The sequence below is a fragment of the Anoplophora glabripennis genome, unplaced genomic scaffold (genome assembly GCF_000390285.2).
Source record: "Anoplophora glabripennis isolate ALB-LARVAE unplaced genomic scaffold, Agla_2.0 scaffold208, whole genome shotgun sequence".
NCBI lineage: Eukaryota > Metazoa > Arthropoda > Insecta > Coleoptera > Cerambycidae > Anoplophora > Anoplophora glabripennis.
Genome location: NW_019416550.1, coordinates 530377 through 555883, shown reverse-complemented (window position 1 = coordinate 555883; position 25507 = coordinate 530377). Strand labels below are relative to the sequence as shown.

The window sequence follows — 25507 nt, the reverse complement described above, 5'->3', positions numbered from 1 at the left end:
CTTGTACTTGAACTTAGGGTTCAACAAAGTATTTTAAAGGGTTGATATAGGGGTGATGCACCGTTAAAATGTGAGAGAATTTTTTAACCCGTTGGTGGATTTAAACAATTATTACTTTACTTTATGGGGAATTTAATTCTGAAACTTTTCTTACTCTTGTTAGTTCTCAAAAAGCTTTGTGGTTTTCAACAGAAACTAATAATACGTATTGTAGTTGTGTTATTTAAAAACATCGAAAATTTAAATCTTAACGATAAGGAAAAACGTTGGAATAAGAATAATTTAATAGAAAAACAAACTTAAACAACAGAAATAACATCACAGAAACCTAACACCAATAGCATGTCGACTTTCTCGCTAAATGAAAACTTTCCAGCCATTTTCAAAGCACTCAGTAAACAATTCTTTAAAATTAAATGACTTTATTTTCTTGATCGTTTCGTTTAAATTCATATTCAACTTTCGAATTTTCGATGACTGTAAATACCTACAATACGCATTATTAGTTATTCGTGTTTTTCTTACAATAAAAATAAAAATTATGTCAAAATTATTCATTTTCAAAATTTTTTGGGAAAACGAAAATAATAATTATTATTCATTAAATATTTGAGGACTGGCTACTTTTATTTAAAAATTAGTAGAACCGTACGAATCAAATTGAGCACTCTGTATATATTTCTTAGGATTTGAAAGCATTGGAAAGGAAAAGGTGTAAAAAATCTTTATTCTGGTTGATTTACTACAGATTTAATTTGTCCATAAAAAATACACTAAATTACTTTAATTTTTTCATTGCAATTATTCTGAATGTCAAACTTTTATACGATCGTATTGCTTGACTCAATGTTACATACTATTTAAAAAACATTTTATTTTTCTATTAATTTAATTATATTTTTACTTACGTCTTGGAAAAAATCCATAAAAATATTTGATTTTTTAGACACACAAGTGATCTATTTCGATTTAATTTGGACACTTCATTTATTTTCACTTGTATTTATGTTTCTGATGTTAAAATGCACCACCGACTATTTTACTGCACCATATAAAAATGCTCCCACCCGTTCTTCACAGCGGTAGTTCACCAAACTGGATTCGCTGCCCCTCAGCAAACCATGACGAGCAAATCTTTAAAAAATACAGTACCTGCTCATCAAAGGTATTCATTGACGGACAATCATGAGCTCTCACTATCTTAATAAAAAAAATAATTTTATACAGGCACCAATATCTTTTTGGTGAAAAAAGTATCAGTAGTCGGTAATTTTGTAGTTTAATACAGGGTGTTCCACAGGAAACTACGTCGATCGATATCTAAGAAAGTACTGATCCGAAAAATTTGAAACGTTGGCAACATGTCAATGTCCTTGAGGGGAACATAACTAATATATCTAGAACTTTCCAGCACTTCCGGTTATACCGGAAGTCGATACCAACTTCGTTATTTTAAATGGGACACCCTATATATTATTGCATTTTTAGATTTTGAAATTTGAGGTCACTGTTAAAATATTCCCTATACCTAGGAGTTATAGAATTTGAGATATTAATTATTAAAGAAAAAAATTGGCAGGTACAAGGGTCCGCGAAGATGCTAGTAATTCTTTTCAGGAGCGTGGTATCAAGTGGATTTTTGGTACTTGTAAAGGGAATAGGTAACAATAAGTTATAGTATACCAATAAATTAAAACATTTATTACTAGGTGTTTCATTTTTGCTGTTACATTTTGATAACTTCATACAGCTATAACTTTGTTAACTTAAATGGAACACCTTATATTTTTTACTCTGTCGTATGCAGATTGAAATTAGGGTTGTTCTTAGGGTTGCCGTAGTAGAGATATATGCAATTTTCTATTTTTTTGGACACTTTTTCTCGTATCAGACCTGTTGTCAAATTGGCCATGACTAGAAACACTCCTAAAACAATTGAAATAACTTGACATTTGTCAAGTTAGTTCTAAAATTATTGTTGTGTATGAATAGCATTGGCCGAAAATTTAAATAAAAATGCCTGGGGATCGTTTAAATTATACTAATGACGATTATTTTAATTTGTTTGTTATTTATGGAAAATTTGACAAAGTACTTTCAAGAACATGTAGAGAATTTACTACTTTGTATAAATTAAATTAGCCATCTCCAACAAATATTTATTAATAAATTTTGAGCAAATTAATGATCCCTAAATAAGAATAATAATAGAGATTCAAGTTTGATTAAGTCACAATTTATAGAATGGGGAAAATCAGAAATTAGTGCAATATTCTTTTTTTATTTAATTACGTGTTACTGAAAAAAATGGTATAATTTTTGTGAAAGAAAATATAATTATAAGTTTTTGAACCCCACATTATTTTACTTTTATTATTAAATAAATTCAGTTTTCGATGACAATAAAATCATATTTTTATCGTAAATGTTTTGGTAGTGATAAATAAGGTAAGTACTTAATTACATTGTCTGAAGAAATTATATAATTTTAGTTTTCTCCCTGTTTATTTGGGGTATTTTGCCACGTGTGGGAAAAATTAATTAAACAAATCTTTACCAACGCCAAAACAGTAATTTTTATTTTTGCCTAATCATGAAAAAGTTAGAATTATTGAAGTTAAAAGATTGTGTTTGGGAAAATGGTCATATGGGGTTCAGTCAAAATTTCGGAAAAGGAAAAATAGAGATTGCAAATTAATCTATTCAAAAGTAATAGGTAGTAGAATAGATAGATATAAAAATAAAAATAATAATAAATTAAAGGAATTGAATCTGTAAGATGACTTGCAAAACAGTAGTATTTGGAATTTCTTAATTTTATAGTTTTGTGTCTGTTACAAATTTAGTAGAACATTTTATGGACTATTATCGTATAAATAAGTCAATACCAAAAATCATAGGCCAAGGTTCTCAATAAAAACATTGTTTATATACTGTTGACATAATGGAAATGGAAATAAACTTTGTTATTCTTTGAGAGTCTCGTTTTTTAAGTAATTATTGTACAATGTGATTAAGTTTACTAAATTAGAATCGACTTTTGCTTAATAAAAAATATCAAATTTTCCTATATGTATAATACTTTAAGGAAGGAATCCCTACTATCCCTACTATCATGAAACTTTGTACACATATTCTTGGAGGTATTAGAAGTAACATAGGATACTTTTTATTAAAAAAAGTATTTTTTACGAAAGATTTTCTATATTTATTGTTTTAGGTTAGGTGTCATTTTTGTGGTTAATTCGTGATTTTACCCTTGATCTCTGATACTTATTTAATGGCTTCAATGCGAGCGAAGCCGCTGGTAGAAACGACGAGTAATAACGAACAATCACATCTGTATTATTATTATTATTTTTATTTGTATAGTATAACTAAAATGCTCTGCTAAATTTTAATTTCCAACGACGTAAAGTTTTCTTCCATTTTGGAGATGGGAATTTTCAAAATTAATGAAAAGATAGAGACAGTTTATTTCAAGTTGCAAAAACAATGTAAGTAATATTTTATTTTGTTCACAGATAATATTATTTGAATTATTCTCATCATAATTTCAAAAATAACTACTTATCTTGAAAACGGTGCATCCTCTTATAATAACGAAATTTTAAATGTCTTGAAATACAAAAAATTACGCTCCTGCATGTAAAAAAATTGTGATATAGGTACATCACAGAGAAAAAAAGAAGTAAACCAACATTCAGACGGATTTGGTGACCACCGCTATTCTCCCTAGAATGTATGCAACCACATAATCGACAGATCTAGCAAACAGGAAGGCATTGTCTGTTTTTTAGTTATGTTCAGGAAAGTGCAAAATGATAAAATAGAAGAGAATTTTCCGCATTTTTCACTTTAAATACAGCAACTGCAGTACTAGATTCATTACCAAAAAAAAATTGACTTTGCTCTACAAACTTTTTTCCTGCGCGACTTAATATTCGAGATACAGGGTGTTAAAGTTTACAAAAATATATACATTTTTTCTGCCATATCTTCATAATGCGCTATAAAGAATTGAATGAAATTTACTACAGAGTATTCGTTTAATTAGACCTTTTATTGAATGTAATATTAACCTTGTGACTTTAACCAGTGGTGTGCTACTGGAAGTGCCGCCCTATTTTCCCAAGAAAAATTTGTTTCTGGTTAGTAAGTAATTAAGCAATTAAGTCCTACAACAATTGTTCAAAACGAGGTATCCATGATTACATTTGATATAAGAATCTACTAAATCTCATTAAAAGATCGTCATTAAATATTTTTATTACCTACCTATCAATTGCGGTATTGCATCTTTTTATGATTTTTATGCTACTAAGAGTTAATATTCTCTATTAAAAATTTTTTGTTAAACATCATTGCAAAGAATTAGAAAACTTCTACAGAACTTCATCACGGATTAATAAATAAATACTCCTCAGTGGTAAAATGAAATAAAATACTTTTGAATACATTTTGAAATTATTATTTTTAGTTAGTTGACTTAACAGTAGCCATAGTGTTAAACTGAACGGTTTACAATAATATTTAAATTTTAATTTATAAGAAAATATAAGAAGTATCTACTGCAAAATATTATAATTTTGTATAATTCATTGATCATGTGGTACGGAACACAAATTTAATCAAATATGTGTATTGTATTGCCTATATTACCTTTGCGATAAATATCGTAAAACTTGTAGCAGAACCTTTTTTCCAGTCATACTAACTTTCCGAATCTTTTTGGCGTAAGGGTTTATTTAATTAATTTTTAAATACCTATTTTTCATAGGTGATAAAATATTAAAATAAATAAAAAACTAAAACTAGGTCACAAAATAAGTATCATTTGACAATATTTTATACTTGTAAACATGTTTTGTTAATTTTTCAAATTCTGTTATTCAAAACATTTATAAATAAACGATAATTTTGTTCCAAATTTGTAAATTACATCATACCTATAAAGTGAATTTGGGATTATATTCTTTTGAAAAGGTTGTAACCATTATTTTCGAGAAATGAATTAAAATATTATATTGTTATATTAGGATTAAAAGTGTTAGATACTTGTGCCAGTAAATTTTGTATTTGCTAGGCGAGGCGTAGTTTAGCCGAGCGGATGCAAAATTGTGAAAAATTGCAATTACATCAAATTACTTCTTACCTGATTTTTTTTACCCTTTACCTATATGAAATGTAGCATTCCATAAAACCCCGATAAAGTCATACTTCATTAAAGTAATTTGTAATCTAAAATTAATATTAATTTTAATAAATATTTCCTATTTTTAAAATGTAATACGATTTTTTTACGTGGAATTTGTCTTTGAAAATGAAAATTAGTCAATAATTTACACTGTTGATTATAATAGATAAATAGTCTACCTTTGATTTCCCAAAAAATTATTCCTAAAAAGTCGCAGTAGGTCGTGGATTATCAATTGCATTATGGCATTTGATTCAACAACAACGTCTAGACAATCACTATTTGTAATAAAAAACAATTCGAATATAGATGTAGGTTTTTAGATTCAAGTAAATAAGTTACATACTCGTAAATTAACTTACCCATTTGGTTCTTCATTTTTCGATAAGAAACAAAAATAAAATATTCTAAGGAGAGAGAATATAACTCATCAATCAGTAGCAGATGTTCACCTACTCAACGAAAACTGTGGTTGGGACATAGAAGATAATTTTTAATCGGAGAGTAATCCTAATCAGTTTTACCAAAGGTGACCGAGTTATTCATTATTATTAATAGATAAACTTTATTTATTTACTTAGTAGAGGTAATATTTGATAACTTCAACGCAATTATGTTCAAAATTATTTAAAACTTAAGAAGTTATAACCTTTTGATGTTTCTAATATTTATAAAATGATACAATTACTGTGACTTGATAAATACAGGGTGGTCCCGAGGCAATGGGCCAAAATTCATGGGTAGATTCCCGAAGCAAAAATATTGTGATTTAGCCGAACTTGCCTTAGTCCAAAAGTTGATAGTTAAAGAGATTCAGGGTGTTAAATGTAAAATATTATTTCAGTTTTTTTTTATTTATTCCTTAACAAATGCAAATATCCTCACAAAATTTTGGGGATCTTTGAGTAGAGGAACTGAAATCTGTTCACATTTTGGTTAAAGTTCATAGAGGGCGCTAGCTGCAGTAGATTGACTGTGTTAAAAACGACATAACTTTTTTGTACTTTAAGGTATCTCATCTTTGGTAACAAATTCTTATTTTTCAACTTTTTTTACACAAAAAGGTATACCTTATTAAAGTAGCTATCTCGCACCGTTTTCGAGATATTTGTCTTTGAAACTTCCAATGTTGTTGCATTAAATTACGATTAAGCACCTACAGTATTATTAATTTAGCGGTAAAGTTTCTTAAGTAGGATTTGGACGAAAATCAAATAATTAACGTCTTCCACTTGTCTTATTGCTGTCATTTGAGAAGAACTTTAGCAGCAGGTTTTAAATGCTGCAAAGTCATTTCGCATTAAGGATTTATACTTTAAAATAAGACAATCTTTTAATAAGTTGATAAATGTATTGAAGTTGAAGCTGGACATTTTGAGCAATTATTGTCAAAAAGGCATATTTTTTTACTAATGTTTACTATTCTTGTTAATTCTAAATAAACCCTTGTTTTTGACTTTTCTAAATTATTTTAATTATTTCAACTATTAGCACTGGAAGTTTGAAAGCCAAATATTTCGGAAACCGTGCGAGATAGCTATTTTCATAAAGTCTAAATTTTTTGTGTAAAATAGGTTGGAAAATAAGAATTTGATACCAAAGATGAGATACCTTAAGTACAAAATTACAAAATATACTACAAAATATAAATAAGTACAAAAAAGTTATGTCGTTTCCAACACATTCAATCAATGGCAGCTGGCGCCCTCTGTGAACTATAACCAAAATGTGAACAAATTTTAATTCCTCTATCCAAAGAATCCCAAACCCCAAAATTTGGTGTAGATATTTGCATTTATTAAGAAATAAATGGAAATAAGCTAAAATAATGTTTTACATGTAAACAGGGTGTTAACACCCTGTATCTCTTTAACTATCAACTTTTGGACTAAGGTAAGTTCGGCTAAATCGCAATATTTTTGCTTCGGGAATCTATCCATGGATTTTGGCCCATTACCTCGGGACCACCCTATATATTTTTTATATAAATTGACATGCATTCGTTTAAAGTTTGCTCCAATATAAAAAAGATAATTTAATTGCATTATGGATTTATAGTAGGTGATTATTACATTTTAAACATTTACTAATCGGCTTCACAGTGTGAATTTTAAAATATATATACTTACAGTGAAATAAGAAGATTAATTTGTCTGGAAAAGTACAGTAGATTTGTTCTTATTTGAGATACACAAAAGTTAGACTGAATAAAAAACTGCCTCTAAGATTATTTTGAAAATAATTTATTGGCGGATATATACAGGGTGTTAATTAAGTATGTACAATAAATTCAACAGACGATTATTTGTGTGATTTTAAGACAACAATTTCATATAAACATTGGTCCGCAGATGCTTCGTTTTAGGGTGTTAAACTTCTGTAAAAAAATTGCTATTTCGTAAATACCAATTACCCAATTTTGTTGTAATTTGACAGTGTTACTTGTAGTGTTAAGGGGCTAATTTAACCCTAACTTGATTAGATTTATTAAGTCCAGTGGCGTCTCCAGTGGTACCTAAACTAACTGGTTCTAACTATACTCCTTGCTAAAACAACATTCAAGAACTGCATGATTAAAAAAGTGTGCTATTTATCAGGATTTTCTTGTTAACTGCAGAGGAAGCTATGATACAAAATCAAAGGCTTGTTTTCTTACTGATTTATGAAGATACACAGGATAGGGTGAATAAATACAAACAGGTGTCTTCTTATTTCTGGCCTTCGCAGTGTACCTTAAGGTTCCTCGACTGTTCATTTTATTTACTAATGGTATTAACTGCAATGGACTGTTTTATGCAGATGACTTCAAGGATTTTTTCAAGTATAACTTTCTCAGAGATTATAAAAGATTACAGGTGAAACAACCATATTAATTCCTGGAATGCACAGCATAGAAATTCAATGTTGGTTTAGATTTTTGTTTCAACGTTTCGGTTCCGAGAAATTGACTTCTTTCTTATAGGCGTCACATTAATTTAACTGCACGTTGAATGGAATATTTATTAGCTTTTTGACGATGTACCATAAACGCAGAAAATCAGTAGCCGAAAAGCGTAAGTAAATATAAGATACTGAATGAAATTAGTCAAATGGTTAATCTGATTCGTTGGAAGAAATAAATAATGTAATATTATCAATTTTCAATTTTTTTCAACAACCTAAGATTTGTAATAATTATAAATCTCTTTGTCTCTTTAAATCTAGCAACCAAAATAAATTGTTTTTTCACTCACCAATATTTACATCAATTTAATCCGCCTCTTTGCAAAAGATGCGCATGCCAGAGTATCCTGCAGAAATTATAAGTGAGGTGTTGGAACACTCGAATAGAACGAACAGATCAGCACAGCACCATGTCCTTGTTATCCTAGTGGATCAATGAATTTCAGGAGAGAGAGAACGAGATATCCCCGCGTAAGAGTTTTCCTGATTTCCTCATCTATTCTTTTCCCATTATTTTAACAATATAGGTTCGCTTAGGGAGGAATATTTAATATAATCCATATAATATAACATAATAGAAGGCAAATTAAGTAAATCAACACATACCAAAACAAAATCTAATTAGTCCAGGCGGTATCTGTTTTTCAATTTTTGCTTTAACGGCTTCTAAGTAACACCAGAAATGTTAATTTTTCTATGCAAATAAAAAAAAACGTGGGCTTAATTGTTATTGCAAAAAAAGTATAAAAAAATAGCAAAAAAATTCATTTTTTTTCTTGGATTTCTCGTCGACAATTTAGCAACTATTCATTTTAGACAAAAATGGAAGAGGAAAAAAGTTTTGTAATTAAATTTTGATCAAGAATTAGTTGCAATTCGAAAAAATAATTATTGTTATTGCAAAAATCGGAAAAATCATTTAAGAAATTGCAAAAAATGATAGTTTATTTGTCAATTTTTTTCAGACACTTGAATAATACCTAGGATCTTCATACTTTTCCCAATTAAACTTCTTAGTGTATAGAATCATCACACCAAATTTCATCCAAATCGGTTCTATAGTTTTTACATAATGCCTAATTGTTTTTTAAATTAAAAAATTTTCAAAATCAAATTGCTAAAAATCTAAAGCCTTTGAATACTTGAAAATTTCACCACAAAAAGAAGAGTTCTCATGCTTTAAAATGGTTTCTGAAAAATTCAAATCGGACGATTAGGGGAGCCGTGGTGATTGTTTAAACATTTTCGCAATTTTCACGCTTATAAACAATCGCAATAATTTAATGTTTTTTTCAACTTTTTTTTTTATTTTAAAATATGGTTTGAAAGACTCGGAAAGACGAATATTTAAAAAAAAACTGATGATCCGTCCATTATTTTCGGAGTTATAGCCCATTAAAGTTAACCCTTATTTACAGCAAAAATATAAGGGTATAAGGGCTGTTTTTGAACTAATAGGTTTGTCCTTCCGAGCAAACACACAGCTACTCCGATTTGAATTCTCAAGTTCAAAACTGCGACGCTCGGAAAAATTTCACTTATCTCAGCTTCTAATGGACCAATGTCGATGATTTTTTTAAATCGATGTCTCGCAACTTAAAAAATTCAATTATCATATTTTCAACTATCTTTTATTATTAATTATTGGACTTTTGACATGCCGAGAAACAGTTACTTTAAAAAATGATTAATTTATTATGTCTATTTATTTACTATGTTAATATTCACGACCAAAATTTGTGCATGTTGCACCAGGTAATACTAGTAAGTTTGTTTAAATATTATAAAATTGTTTAAACAATAATTATTTAAATAAACAACTGAAAATTCGTATTAATTTTTAGTTGTACGATAAATTTCTAAAAATCTTTCAAAAAAAAATAAATTGTGAATAATTATAATTATAATTTTTTCGTTTACTTTTAAAATATTTATCTAAAATTTATGTTTTATTTATATAAAGAAATTATAAGAATCTTTTGGATACTTCAATAAACAGTACACTTTTCATGATTTTTCAAATTTCAAACAGTTTATTTTAATACATATATAGATTTCAATTTTTATTTACATTTAATCTAATCTAATTCTTTTACTAGTTGGTGATTTTTCACATGCCTCATCAGTATTATCACAATCTATTTTATCGTCGATTCCCTCGTCCTGCAACTGCAAAATATCATTTTCTAACGACTCTGAAATCTGATTGCCGAGTTCACTTGCACTTTCTTCTGACATGTCTTCTTCAAAATCCATTTCGAACTCTCTACTTCCACTGTTTTGTAAGCATTTTTACACAATTGCCCTTGGCAATGGGTGCAATACTCAGAGTATTTTTGAACTCGAGAATTCAGATCAGAGTAGCTATGTGTTTGCTCCCCCACCATTGATATTTCATTGATTTCACGCGGTCTTGGATATCTTTGAGTGACATTTTAAATGTGACGCCCGTGACTGCAAATTTTGAGAATTTATATCTGGAAAGTACTCGGAATGACAAACCTATTACTTCAATAAACAGCCCTTATGCCCTTATAATTTTGCTGTAAATAAAGGTTAACTTTAACAGGCTATAACTCCGAAAATAATGGGCGGATTATCAGATTTCTTTAAATATTCGTCTTTCCGAGTACTTTCAAACCATATTTTAAAATTAAAAAAAAATTGAAAAAAACATTAAATTATTGCGATTGTTTATAAGCGTAAAAATTGCGAAAATGTCTAAAAAATCACCACGGCTCACCTAATCGTCCGATTTAAATTTTTCAAAAATCATTTTAAAGCTTGCGAGCTCTTCTTTTTGTGGTGAAATTTTCAAGTATTCAAAGACTTTAGAATTTTAGAAATTTGATTTTGAAAATTTTTTAATTTAAAAAAAAAAATAAAACAATTAGGTATTATGTAAAAACTATCGAACCGAATTGGACGAAATTTGGTGTGATGATTCTATGCACTAAGAAGTTTAATTGGGAAAAGTATGAAGATTCTAGGTATTATTCAAGCGTCTGAAAAAATTGACAAATAAACTAGCATTTTTGCAATTTTTTAAATGATTTTTCCGATTTTTGCACTAAGAATAATTATTTTTTCGAATTGCAACTAACTCTATCTTGATCAAAATTTAATTACAAAACATTTTTTCCTCTTCCATTTTTGTCTAAAATGAATAGTTCTTAAGTTGTCGACGAGAAATCCAAGAAAAAAAAATGAATTTTTTTGCTATCTTTTAGGAAGTAACCCCATTTTCCAAAAAATTGGCCGATAAAAAATTACAGCAAGCAAATGATTTGCAATTTTGAGGAAGTTATAGTTTCCAAATGTGTGCGTTTTAGCGTCTATACATATAAAAACAAAATTACCGCTTTGGAAATAGATCAATGCTTTAGCCAGTTGATTCTCAGACTGACCTTGAGGTCATCTTACATCAAAGTTGGTTTGTGGTACGTGCCAACTCTTTATACATTTTAAGCAAATAACATAATGTTTGACTTTTCAATAAATTGTACACCACATAAAAAAATAAAAGGAGCTTAACGAAATGGATCTTTCAGTTTCCTCCTCTGTCAATGACGAAATATTTTCCCAGGTTGCATTTGACATTATTGGAAGATGGACGTTGGGAGGTAATCGCAATTTTCAGTACGTCAGATACATTTTCTTTAAATCATAGTGACAATCTGCGTAGTCATAGTTATAAACTTTGCAAAGTATCACCACTTTCCCCTCGAGAGAGTAGTGTAAGCAGGATGGTGATATGTTCTCCCCGGGATCCCTAGTATGTCATACTGATGGATTTCGGGTAGAAGACGAGTTTTCAGGAGCAGGAATTTATCTGGAAGGCAGCGGCATCCAGGAAAGCCTTTCACTGGGTATGTATGCAAGGAGGAGGTAAGGAATTGTAAGGAAGGTAAGGAATCGTCTCGGGTCCAGGGGACCTGGACAGGGACCTGAACCAATCTTAGGTATCACACGAGGCAGCATTAATAGGGCCCTCAATAAATGGGCCTATCAAACTTTAGGTAAATTGGAGGAGAAATAGAGGATGTAGGCAGGCCCATAGTTTTATACATGGACCTAGCAAATCCATGACGAGATGGCTGCTGAGCCAGTCGAAGAGCCCCAAACCAAATGGTGGGGGTTCTGACAGGCCACTGCAGACTTAGGAGGCATTTAAGCTTAATAGGAATTGAGGAGGACCCTCTATGCCCGAAATGTGGCGAAGGTGAGGACACCCCTATCCACCTTCTGGGACATTGTGCAGCCTTTGGGAGAATAAGACATAAAGTCTTTGGTGCTGAAGAGCTGCAAGGGGTTGAGGTGAGAGACCTTCCATGGACCAAAACCCTGGCGTTCATTAGGGCGTCGGGTAGGTTCGAGGAGGTTCAGAGGCAGAGAGTGGTTAGGTGATGGGACGGCGGGGTAGGCAAAAAGGGCCCACTCGTGGCCTAATTGCCAGGCTGAGGCCGCCCCTTTACTACTACTACTACTACTACTTGCAAAGTATCACATGTCAAAACCTTATTGTGAATAGTGTTTTTGTTGCCTGAAATCATTTGCCTTGTGGTACTGTGAATGCACCCTTCATCAATACATTCAGTATTAGCTTAATTTTTACTTTATCTGCATATTGCGTGCTATTTTGTGTTCCTTATAATTAAATTAGATTAAATAACAACTATGACCATAACAACAATGACAGCTACCAAAATCGACACCCACAATGACATCGATGAGAATAACGACAATCACGAAAACAACGACAACAGCAAAGTGAGATATAGGTATTGCCTGGCATAACTATTAAAGAAATGTTGATGTTTTTCTTCTTAAGCATGCAAAACTTACTTGATACAAGAAACTGTTTAATAAATGCAATTAAAATTTTACATTAATTCAATCAGTCAGGATGATTCAGTTAATATTCCTTACCGGTTCGAATACAAGATAATTGTGATATTCCGCATTTCTCAGCACTTTAGTAATTCGTTGATCCGTAACCTTTGAAATTTTCAATATCGCTTGCGGGTGTTTGTATCTGTAAAAATGAAATCGTATTTTTTGTATAACAGCTCCCATCCTTGTTTAGAAGAATTTGATGCGAAATATTTTTATAAATCCATTAGTGTGATAGTTTAGTGTCTTAGTTTGGTCTTTACACAGTTATGAAATGACCATGGAGCTAAAGGTGGTAAGTGACATCATTATAATACGAGTTAGGCAGTTCAAACACTTGTACACTTTTGTGGCGTAATATTTTGGTGGCGTAACAGTAAGAATGTGACGCAGGGGTTTTCTTGGAATTCTATCACAACAAATATCGTGTGGACTGTACCTAAGTTTGGATTGTGATTGAAAAGTCGGAAGGTAGACGAAACTATCTATGTATACCCAAAAATTAAAGAACCATAAATAAGAAAGTCATTGGACACCACAGAAAATATTCACAATTCAGAGAATAATGAAAAACGCCCCTTAAATACATTGATATACCTATCGACATGTGCTTTTCGTTCTCAAAAGTCAAGCTTGTGACACTTTAACTACTTTCTGTTTATGTTCTCAGGAAATACGTGAAAATTTTCTATTAAAATGATAAATTCATGACACTGAAGTAAAGTTAATTCATTATTTTCAGATTCTACTAACATTCTATATCTACCTGAGTGTTGACTGTAGACCAGAGGTTTCAATGGATGCTAAAATAGAACGTTACGATTTTAATATACAAGAGCCAGGAAGTTTTGACTTTAGGTAAGAAGAAAGTCAGTAAATATAATATTTAAATTTATAATTGTATATGTATATGGATTAAAAAAATAGAAATCTAAAAAACAATAGCATTATCGTAAATAGTAGTACTACACTTTAATTGTAATCAAGCAAATTCAGGGTGTTTGGCCACAATTTGCCATAATTGAAGCAACACGGATTTGAATCAATTTTGTAATTAATATTTTTCATTAGCAACATTGTTTTTTTAAACAATTTGGGTCGAAAATCAGTTTTTGCAATATCTTGGAAAAACTATCGATATTAGAGAAAAGTGTTCAACAGACGAAATATATGCAATAAAAAGGCCTACAAAATGACGCTAGATAGATTAAAATAGGATCAATTGTTTAAAAGTTATTGCAAAAAAATCATGAAAAACGTGGAAACAGCATTTTTTTAATTATCCACAACTTGGTTGTTATTTGTTGGAATTTTATAAATATTGCTAAAAGTTGCGAGATTTATTGTTCTTCAAAACTGTGCGAAAGGTAGGCGATGTGGGCCCGATAGTTTTTGCAAAATTCTATTTATTTTTTATCCCGTCAAGGACAAACATGCATAACTTTAACCTTCTGTCTTTCCGAAAGTTATCAACAAAAAAGGGTTTAGAAAGTCGATTTTTAAAGCTTGCTTAAAACCTAACTTAGTGTGCTACCTATACATTCACACTTTATTTAATTAAATATAATATAATATAAAAAGTGTGATTGTACAGCCAATCAAAAACCACACATTTAAAAAAAAATTTTTCTTTTTGGAGCCGAGTTACACTTTTTTTTTCAAATGGACCCCTGTCAATAAATCAAAATTTCATTTAAATACAAAACTAAGTTATGTTAGTTTAAAAATCGGCTCAATAACTTTCGGAGAGACACAAGGATTAATGCTATACATTTTTGCTCTTGACGGGATAAATAAATAGAATTTTGCAAAAACTTTTGCGCCCACAGTATAGTTTTGAAGAACAATAAAACTCACAACTTTTAGGCATATTGATAAAATTCCAACAAATAACAACCAAGTTATGAATAATTTAAAAAATGCTGTTTTTCCACGTTTTTTGATATTTTTTTGCAATAACTTTTAAACAATTTATCCGGCATTTTGTAAATCTTTTTATTGCGCATGTTTCCTCTATTGAACACTTCTCCAAAATAAATAGTTTTTCCAATATATTGGAAAAACTAATTTTCGACCCAAATTGCTTAAAAAGTAAACTTGAAAAATATTGTACGCCATCTCAACAATGGATGTCGAAGTTATAGAGCTCTTTAGAATACGCAAATTTAATGTCGTAAGACAGTTTTAAGTAAAGAAAACATAAAAACTGATAATAAATTGTTAATTTTTGTCTTTCGAGTTTAAGTAAGTAACAACTTGAATTATTATAAACACGAAATCAGTTCAATAGTGATTTAAATGAGATTTTTAAACAAAATTATTATTCCAATAGGTAATTGATTTTACGATGTATTGTATTTCCGAAATTTTAGCTTGTTCTATTATTTTCAGAACACTGGAAACAGTTTTCTTTTTCCGACAAATTTAACATTATCTTGAAATCAATAAAAAAACAGAATGCCTCTACACAGGGTCTAACATTGGAAAAACATTTGTCTTTGTCTTCGTTATCGAAATACAAGACGCTGAATGAATATCAAGAAAGGAAACATCAAGCGCAAGCAAATGTTTATACTTTTTTCGTAGAAAACGCTACAAATTATATCTAATTTCTAAAAACAATACATTGGCGTTAATGATTCTCAAAAAACTTCAAAGTGACATTATTTTTTGTCAAGACCTAATGGTCTTTTAAATGAACCTGTATTAATTTTTCCATTTAATCTGTTACAGAATTTATCCCTGAATCCAACAATATCCGATTTTTTTATTTCGTAATATTAAATTTATTCTAGAAGTTTAAAGGCAAGAAAAAGAAGAAGTTCATACAGGGCGTTTCGCAAAAGAACCGACACAGACCATAGATGCTATAGACTTTGGAAGTGGGGTTTCAAATTTCGAAAAAAATCAATACCTCACTTGTACTTGATTTGAATCAATTTTGTAATTAATATTTAATGAATATTCTTGTAGCAGTTCTATCTGATTTCCTAGATACTTAAAAGAACCCCTCCGTAGAAAATATTTAAAAAGGAACACGTACCTCAATTGTTTAATATAGTTTCGACAATTCACAGCCCCACCAAAAAAAAATCTAAATTCTGACTAGACCACTACATCCTTATGTTTTCGAGGTCGCTGAATCCGAATCCGAGGTTTGTTTGACCTTGTCAGGTCAGGTTATGTATGTATGTCGGAGGGGGTGGTGGAATTGTCTTCCACCACGACACTTAGGCCTTATTAGGCCCCTTGTACACCCTCCTTCATTACTCGAGTACTTTTCTTCAAACCATCTTATTTACTACACGGATGGCTTGGTGGCAAAGTCTCGTACAGTTTTAATGTATGATAACATGGTCTTGAGTTACAGAGATTTCTTGCTCTGCTCTCATTACCATTTATCGGGGACCACAGCCACGTCTCCGAGCCTGCCTTAGGTCATCCATCCAAATTCCGGCCCACGTCCGTGATGCTTGACTCGGCAGATCGAAATCCACCGGCCAAGACACCCGGCTAGGCGGTCCCCTTCAGGTCAGGTTATAAGCCATATTAAGGTCAAACCGAGAAAAATCTCCTATGGTGGAAAAAATCGAGGTCCGCACCTTTACTGACACTGATATAGTGAATTTGTCTCGGTTTCACCTTGAAATGAGCTTTAACCTACCCTGACAGGGTCAAGGTCATAAAGATACAGTGGTCTAGTCCGTTGCACAGAATTTTTTTTGTGGGGCTGTGATTATTTAAGAAATGTATATTACAGTGTAGCCACAAGTGACGGCTTTCACCACGATGTTAAAGGACGTTTGGACAAAGCAGGTGGTGAAGATGAATCTCTAGTTATAACAGGAACATATTCATACATGGCTCCCGATGGTGTTGTGTATACTATTACCTACGTTGCTGATAAAAACGGATTCCAACCAATCGGTGACCATATACCACAGTTTAAAGCGACAACAACGGCACCCTATAAAATAGAAGAACTGCTAGAAGATTTCTCTATTGGCTGTATTGCATCGCTTTGTGGCACGGGACTAGGTTAAAATTGTCTTCTTAATGACAAAAGCATATAGTATATTATAATTATCTTGACTTTAAACACTTGATCTGAGGTCTTATGTGTTGTTCCTGTCTTTTTGCCAATAAATGTATAAATAAAATGAATAAACAACAATGTTTTAAAAGAGTGCAATTAAAATTGGATTTCCTAGATTCTTAGAGGTGTGGGATGCCGTATATTGCGTAAAAGTTACTTGACTAAGGACGAACACATTATATATGATAGCCAGCGGAATTACCTCAGTCGTGATTACCTTCAACATGAAAATGGTAAGTATTAGAAACCACATAAAAACAGTCTTATATATTTGTGTCTTCCACTTCGTCGAGAAGGGGGTAAAACAAGTTTTTAATAATGGCCACGACAAAAAGAGAATTAGGTATTTATACTTACTTCTTTGATTACAAAGAAAAAAATTGTAATTAAGACAGTAACTGTTGTTATCGTAAATTGACATTGAACCATTTTTAAGCGTATTCGATTCCTAGTAAATTTAATTTATTTTAATTTAATTTAATTAATTAATATAATTAAAAACAAATGCATTCTTTATAAAAGAAAAAATACTTTTTTCGGTAGACCATTGTGATAAGACACTATCAGTTTATTTTATGTGCAAGACATTTAATTCTATCTGTAACACTTGCAATATAAACGATTGTTCAGTTAAAATGTTATGTATGAGTATAGTAAACCATGATCGTAATTAATGCCTCTCTTTGCTTTAAGATATATGTCTTTGGTTAAGTATATTTCTTCTTTTCTTTTGTTTTTTGTTCTTCTGATATTATTGAGGTTTTCATAATTATATTATTTAGTTATTTCAATGTAATTTAGCTCTTTAGGCTAATAAATTGTTGTTATTATTGAAAAAAATATTCTAATACTATTTCAGATAAAAAAAATTAAATAAAAGTTGAAGGGGATAAAAATTCTATTTCTAATCGTTCTAAATAGGATATAGCGTCATGAACAAAAAGGCTTTATTGTATATGTTTTCAGGTAGGTAGGTAGTATTGTCAATTTTTTCAACTGATTTGGATTCAAGCAATGACACTTTTTATCCAGTGGGCTGTATGCCCGGAAAGGTTTCTTATTAACAGATAGTCTTGGAACAAAAAAAAACACAAAATTTTCTGATGTTAGGGAACGTCGTAGGGAAATTAAAAAATATAAATAAATGCTGATACGTTAAAAAAAATATCGAAAAAATACGAAAAATTTTGCGTTAAATTGTTAATCAATTGAAATACCCTTACGATGTTTTGAATTATGTTATTGTGAAGTTCTGTACAACTTGATTTCTTGAAAACTTTTTGAGTGAAAAGTGGTTTTTATAAAAACGCAACAAAAGTTTTTGTTTCCATTTCTAATCAGAGATACCTGCACCATATAATAGAACTACCTACGCTTTATACATGACCCTATATATTTGAAATTAATTTTAAAATATAGATTCTTTTATCTATCCTGATCTTTATTTGACATCCTTTTTTGTTTCTGAAATATTCGTAGTAAGTTATTCTACAGAGACTTTCACACATTTTACCCCATTATTATTTTTGCTTTATTATAGAAAATAATGGCAAAAACCAAGTTTCTGGTGACCTTAAATAAATACATACAGGACACATTTGAATGTTCCGCTTCAGGCAGAGATGCTAATCAAACTTTTATTTTCTATAAATGAAACAGTCTGTGTATTTGTCGTTTTATAAATCCTTTGTTTTTCTGATTATAATGTAATTTGCTTTGATAATTTGCAAACTGGTTTATTCACTGACCCTCCACAACGGATAAAGTCAAGATTGCTATGGAATCGGTGAATTGTTCTTTTATTGTATATTTCTTCGATATCGCAAGGAAATTTCCTAACAACATTTACCATTTTTCTTCCAGATAAAAAATAAAAAAAGGTAAGGGAGGTAGAATAGGATATGAATATCCCTATCCTTTCATTTTCTTTTCAATCTACGAATCAAAATTTTAGAAATTAAAAAGAAAATATCAGAAATTAAGATGTACGAGAAGTTAGTTTTTATAACGATTTTCTAACCGCCGTGTTTTTGCTTTTAGATATTATTTCTTTGTGCCTGTTTGAATAGTGTATATGCTCAACCCCAAAATCCTGTGCAAGTTGAAGTAATTAAGAACAAATTTGAACTCACAGACACAGGAGGCTTTTCGTTTAGGTATGTGGCATTTTTAGCTTTCAGAGTTGCCACGTCATCGGTTTAGATTTCTTGACGTTGCTTCTCATATTTTTTTCTTCTGAAGAGTTGTATGTCTCTCGAAATATCTAAACCGACGACGTAACGTAGCTACCTGTTTTGAAGTTATTCAACTATGTGGAATTTTTATTTAAAGCTATTGTTTTCAGATATTTTTTCCAATATGTATAGAATCAAAATGTTTAAACTTATATATAGTTTTAAGGTTAATTTAAGGAAAAATTTTAGATTGGTATCTGATTAATGTAAAAGATATATAAACTAAACTTAAAATTAAATTAGGACAGGAACATAGAACAACATTCTTCAGTTTTTAAATTTTTGTACTTTTTCTTGTTCTAACTAAAATTATATTTGTTGCATATTTTTTACTGAGTTCCGGGAATTATTTATTTTTTTTTACTATATCATTTAAAATATGCACACATATATTTTGGTATTTAGGTAAAAAAAACTACAATTTTTTGAAAATTTGGCCGATCAAAACGTTGATGCTAATGTGGTACATTTTAATTGCTCTGTGTAAGGTGGTCCTTAAGTACAGAGATAAAGAGGGTTGTACTATACAGGGTGTTAGGAGTTTGACTGTCTTAATTTTAACAGGCGATAGAATACTGTAAAATAAACAAAAAAAAATCGATTAAATTCATATCGAGCAATGTGACAACGGCGCAGCGGTTTATTAACACGAGGTATTAAGGTGTCAAGCAACCACCATTACGCAATTCAGTTGGTATCTGGATTCGACCGTGTCGGAGTGTTTTTTCGTACCACTATTTCCTTTTCTTGAGGGAGGTGTCGTGCGTGCATTGAAAATGGTGGTGGACATTTTGAGCATATGTTGTAGATTATTTTGTACTTGTGGGTTTAAAAATTACTGAATTTTGCTTTTTGATAAGTACCTAAATTATTTTTAATACGTATGATTATTTGGAGGACGTGAATCTTTGGGTACTTTAATTACATATTTTTCAAATTCATAATTTGATTAAATGTCAAGTTCCTGTTTTAAGAGATTCATAATTACTAAAATTCGAGCTAAAATTTAAGCACAACACTTTCTTCGTACTACAGAATCGATGCATTTTACTTTATTTATTTAGAAGCTGGAAAACAATTGTCTTGAAATTTACTAAATGTTTTACAATAATAGTTGTTTACATTTTTTCCGTAGGACAAGTCTGCGACGTGTACACATGGTGTGCATCAGCAGGTTAAGCGCTGTTGTCACGTTGTGATGAAACTCCCCAATATTAATATTCGCTGTACTTTGAAAACAGTTTTCAAAAATTAACAGTTACTGTTAATCTTACGCCCCTGTAATATACAACTTTTTTGTTGTTGTTTTATGTTCTATGATTCAACGGGCTTATTTTACAACTTGCTTTTACGTTTGCCGTACTCACTCAACCCACTAAATTTATAGGAAAATATCAAGTTGATAGCTTTAATATTAACAATGATAAATCATTTCTAATTCGTAAAATATTTGAAACGGTTCAGAGCATCTGTGACGTCATACCGTTCGACTGGCTCGAACCGACGACTCAGTGTGCTACTAGCGATTATATTAAGTTATTACCGTATTTTTGCAGATGTTTAAAACGTACTCTTTTTGTCTGGTGCAAAAAATGGAATCTGTGGGCTTAATAAGTAACTCAAGTAACTCAACCATAAGATAAATGCATTTGTCTCGTGCCATACTATTGTAAGAACGACACAAATAACATTCGTGCGTCACATATGCATAGTTTTCTGCGTTTGGTATTTGTTCTGGCCATTTATTTATCTTAAGTATTTGTTATTAATTATTTTTTGTAAGCAATAAGTAAATTTGTAGTCATTTAAGATTATAGAAATATACATATGACGATCGATTGTAGGACGCAGTTAAGTATCAGGTTGTTGAAAAAAATAGGATTTTTTGCACTTTAAATAGCTATGACGATATTTTCTAAATACGAATAAAAAATATGCTAAATAAACCCATTCAATGCAGTTTCTTTTATCATCTATATGTGAGGTACAAAAAAATATTCTTAAATATCATATAGGTACCACAAATACGCAAGAACTTACATATTAAAGGGGTTAAATTCAATTTTTTTTCTTAAATCGACCCTTTAACTATTTCTTGTCCATTTCTTCGAGAAATATAAGATATCTCTCACAACTATCAAAATTGGTCTACCATGCACGTTGGCAAAATGTTTTTGATTTTCAGTTTTTCTACAAGCGATGGCATCCACCACGAGGCTACGGGTGAAATGAAAAATATTGGCACGCCAGAAGAAGCTCTAGCTGTTAAGGGAGTTTACTCCTATATTGCTCCTGATGGCACTGCATATGAAGTGGAATATACGGCAGATGACAAGGGTTTTCGACCGCATGTTAAAATTCTTCCACCTTCTGTCCTAAGAATTGCTTCAGCATGCGAAGGGTCACTCTGCGGGACAGGGCTGGGTTAAATTTACTTGCCTCAAAAGTTTTCTTTAAGAACATTAAACGTATTATTACAGCAATTATTTAGTTAATTTATTTGATAAATTTAAGAGCACTTACAATATTTATTTATGAAACTGTTACTTATTATACAGGGTGTTAATGAACTTATGTCAAAAAAGAGGTGAAATGGGAGCAAAAACGGAGTTAGCTGATGTCACAAACTTGTATCGGAAGTTTAAGGACATAGAGAAAAAAGCTAATTAAAAATGTGTTTAAAAGTGTGTAACCTGAGGGGTCATTTCTTAAATTATCTATTATAACCAGTATTATAACGTGTCTCGATTTCACAAGAGTTTACTATTTAATTCTCGAAAGGGAGTTTATAATTATCATTACCTTTTAATTAATACGTGGGAACTTAGAAATGTTGTATGCTCAGAGAATGAATTTCAGGCACTTACCCTCTATTGCTTACGTAGAATGTAATCCATTGGCTGGTTATACAGTTGAGAGAAACAAAAGGAAACACCAAAACTTTCAGAAAGGGTTTTAATAACAATAAACAAAACAAACAAACAAAATAACAACACAACGACTCGAACAACATTATTAATTAATTTATTGACACGCGACAGCGAGATTCAGGAAATGCGCGCTTCATAGCAAAATTTGGAAAAACTTTATCTATTATTAAATTTAATTAATTAGCCCGAGACTCCAAACTAAGTCGATTGCTCAATATGGAACCCAAGGAAGAACTGACTTTTTCGAGATCTTTCCTGAATTCCACCTCACTTCGACACGCCCATTTCTTGGGTTCAGAAGTTTCTGTTCTTATCTTATTGGCGGGGAGCTGAATATCGGGACGCTTGGTATAACTATACTATGTTAATAGTTATCTAATTGACTGATTTTACCTTTATCTAAATAATTTTGAGACTAAACTAACAAATAATCCTAGCCTTCCTCTAGTGACTCCGCGTAGCGAATACGGGACGGATTAGTCGATCTCATTTAACCTACTCTTATAGCTTGGGAAATCCGTCAAAAAAACAGCTATTACTCTCTTTTCGAATTCGATTTCGATTTACAATTTGAATTAATTCTACTTTGGAACCTCTACGCTCTTCTCGTGATTTCGCGCGTTGTTAAAAATATGGGTTTCTACGCTGGCGCCTCCCAGACGCAACAGATGACTGTCACATGGCCCCGACTCTAAGCGAACTTGTTAAAAATATTGGTAAATTTCTCCGAAGGACGACGCTACCTACTCTCAACTTTCGATAATTTGTGTGTTGACGAAAATATTTTACTTTCTGAGAACTAATAAATAAATGACTACGCCTCCCGGCTTTTGTTACAACTGTTTCGGAACTGCTGAAATACATTTGTTTTATCGAGGGGAGTACTTACAAAAAATTCTGTAACACTTTTTACGAATTTGTAGGTTTCTTATCAAGCCGGACTGTATTCGAAAGTAAATTTGTCCTACATTGTTGTAGTGATTGCTGTGCTGTTTTTCGAGTGTACTTTTAATAGCCGTATTTTCAAGTTTTCTTTTGAAAAGTGGCATGTATTTAGCAATCGTAAATATTATGATATGTTCATAATTTATGGCGAAGTAAACGAAAATGCCCACTTGCTTATCGAAAATCCACATGAAATACGACAGTTTTCAGTGAACGTGTGGGCCGGTATCGTTAATGGCACTTTAATAGAATTGCCTAGACGCTTAGATGGTGCCTCATATCTAGATTTGCAAAATCGCTTACCAGAGTTATTGGAAGACATGTAATTAAATGTTTGGCAAATATGTGGTTACTACATGACGGAGCCCCCGCTCACTTTTTCGGAGAGTGCTCGACTTTCTAAATATTACTTTTCTGATCGCTGGATAGGCCGCGGCAGCCTAGTTAGATGTCCCCCCGGTCCCCGGATCTCCCCCTTTAGATTTCTTTTTGTGGAGATATGTGAAAAGTGTTGTATTCCACGGAAGTTCGTGACATTGACCAACTGCGACATCGTATTGCTGAAGCTTATAACATGATTCAAGAGGATGTGGCAATGTTGCAACGCGTGCGAGCGAATTGGATACGCTGAAGCAAATGGTGGGTACATCGAAAATCTATGAAAATCAGCAGTTCTCAAAAGGTGGCTCCTTGCAGTGTTGAAGTAAGTCAGATTTTAAAATTATTATTTGATATAAGTTCATTAACACCCATGTAGGTATTTTTTTGGTTAGTAGTAGCTTTTTTCTGACATATCTGACAGGGTATCCATATTGTTGCCATCATTAGTTTTGTATTTTCTGTATTAAAATCGTCATTCATTTTTTTGACTACATCGAAACTCCATACAATAATTTGTTATAACATTACTGGAAGAATTAAAAGAAAAAAACAGTTTACTATTCACATACAAAGTGGATAGAGTTTTATAGTGATGAGATCTACTTGGTGCGATTTTTTTAAAATAGCCAAAACAAAATGTGAAAAGTAAACTTTGCCTAATGAGTGCGGAAATAAGTGAAAAAAATTTATATAGTAGATAATTGAACATTAAAAAATAAGGCGATTTTTTTGCTATGGATCATTGTCGATCATCTGTCGAATTTGAACATCCTATATCTTGGAACAAAAAGTTTCTGGACAGTCTTTTCTTATATGTCCAAAATTAACTATTCAGATTTTAAGTTTGTCCAATTATCTTGAAACACCCTATATAGAAGTATACAACAATTTACTTGTTTGTTTTTGGGCTTCAACTAATCAATATGGGTTTATGTAAGTGATATATTTTTTTTAATTTACCCATTAACTGCTAATAAGAATAATTACCAATTGTATGTGATTTTTTCCTTTGTTTCGATGAATAATGCTTTTATGATTTGACCGTAAGGAATGTGCAATAAAACTGATAAAAAAAATCATGTGTCTCACCACTTTTTCTATATATAAAGCTGCAATGTGTGAGCTGGACAATTCATCGCCAGCATCTACTCTAGAGTACCTATAATTGCGCTAAAAAAATGAACCGTCTTTTTTTGGTAAGAATTTCATATTATGTAATGTGTTTATAGAACAAATATTTCTTCTAGGTTTTGGTCATTACGGCCTGCTTGACTAGCATCTGTGCTCGTCCGGAGAATGCTGCATCGGGGGATCATGATGATTCGGTAGTAGTACGCTCCTCCTCGTAAGTAGAAAAACAATTGTGTATAAAGTGGGCTCGGTAACTCCCGTAACTTTTTATTTATTGAGAAATTTTAACTTTTATTTCTTGAAAGGGTCTCTAGGCCTCGAAAAAACACGCCGTAATTGCGATCATTTTTAGGGTGCGAAAAGGGATTTTCTTAGGGAAAAAAATCTACACTTGTCAACGATGTATTTTATGAGGGAAGAAATTTTTTGTTGGATATGATCTGTCACCACAATTGTAATTGTAAAAGATTGTCTCGGTTATGCTGTTCGACCTTGGAGATTATATTTTGGAATTAAAATCTCCCTACCTCTTCCTAAGTTTGAGGCCACTGGTTAGATTTTGAAGTATTGTACACAATATTTATGCAACTACCATGAAGCAACTCTCCCCATTTCGGATTCTTCATTTCTAACTGTTTTTCATTAAGAAACTAAAAACGGCATTTCACATTTTATTTGCGATTTACTAATTGTTTACAAAAAATTATATTCATTCCTCAGATGTCTGTACTTATAAAAAAATGTATTCTTCATTTCT

The 25507-nt window shown here is 31.2% G+C and overlaps 3 protein-coding genes across 5 annotated transcripts in view; 2 read left to right on the top strand and 1 right to left on the bottom strand.

Moving 5' to 3' along the window:
* The window catches only part of LOC108908654 (fatty-acid amide hydrolase 2-A), a 33647-nt gene extending 27995 nt beyond the window's left edge, over window positions 1-5652 (bottom strand). Inside the window, exon 1 of one of the 3 annotated variants that reach the window (XM_018712763.2) lies at window positions 5560-5652. In XM_018712763.2, the coding sequence (XP_018568279.1) occupies window positions 5560-5575 (16 nt within the window). In that variant the 5' untranslated portion in view covers window positions 5576-5652. Of the gene's footprint in view, window positions 1-908; window positions 1084-5155; window positions 5237-5559 lie in introns of those variants that run through there. The other 2 variants (XM_018712765.2, XM_018712764.2) reach the window with 2 other exon arrangements.
* Window positions 5653-13307: 7655 nt separating this feature from the next.
* On the top strand, window positions 13308-17089 carry LOC108908649 (cuticle protein CP14.6-like). Its single transcript, XM_018712752.1, has 3 exons — window positions 13308-13328; window positions 13776-13891; window positions 16794-17089. The coding sequence occupies exons 1-3, from the start codon at window positions 13308-13310 to the stop codon at window positions 17074-17076; spliced, it is 420 nt and encodes a 139-aa protein (XP_018568268.1). The 3' UTR covers window positions 17077-17089.
* Window positions 17090-17208: 119 nt separating this feature from the next.
* Window positions 17209-21896, top strand: LOC108908650 (flexible cuticle protein 12-like). Its single transcript, XM_018712753.1, has 3 exons — window positions 17209-17362; window positions 19170-19285; window positions 21549-21896. The coding sequence occupies exons 1-3, from the start codon at window positions 17312-17314 to the stop codon at window positions 21790-21792; spliced, it is 411 nt and encodes a 136-aa protein (XP_018568269.1). The 5' UTR covers window positions 17209-17311; the 3' UTR covers window positions 21793-21896.
* The last annotated feature ends 3611 nt before the right edge of the window (window positions 21897-25507 follow it).

Bases quoted from the DNA above. Each gene is read 5' to 3' on its own strand.
- LOC108908649 (XM_018712752.1), top strand. From the start codon at position 13,308: ATGACCATGGAGCTAAAGGTG. The intron at 13,329-13,775 runs GTAAGTGACATC...CATTATTTTCAG, and splicing joins TGACCATGGAGCTAAAGGTG to ATTCTACTAACATTCTATAT. The intron at 13,892-16,793 runs GTAAGAAGAAAG...TGTATATTACAG, and splicing joins CCAGGAAGTTTTGACTTTAG to TGTAGCCACAAGTGACGGCT.
- LOC108908650 (XM_018712753.1), top strand. From the start codon at position 17,312: ATGATAGCCAGCGGAATTACCTCAGTCGTGATTACCTTCAACATGAAA. The intron at 17,363-19,169 runs GTAAGTATTAGA...TTTTGCTTTTAG, and splicing joins TTACCTTCAACATGAAAATG to ATATTATTTCTTTGTGCCTG. The intron at 19,286-21,548 runs GTATGTGGCATT...TTTGATTTTCAG, and splicing joins ACAGGAGGCTTTTCGTTTAG to TTTTTCTACAAGCGATGGCA.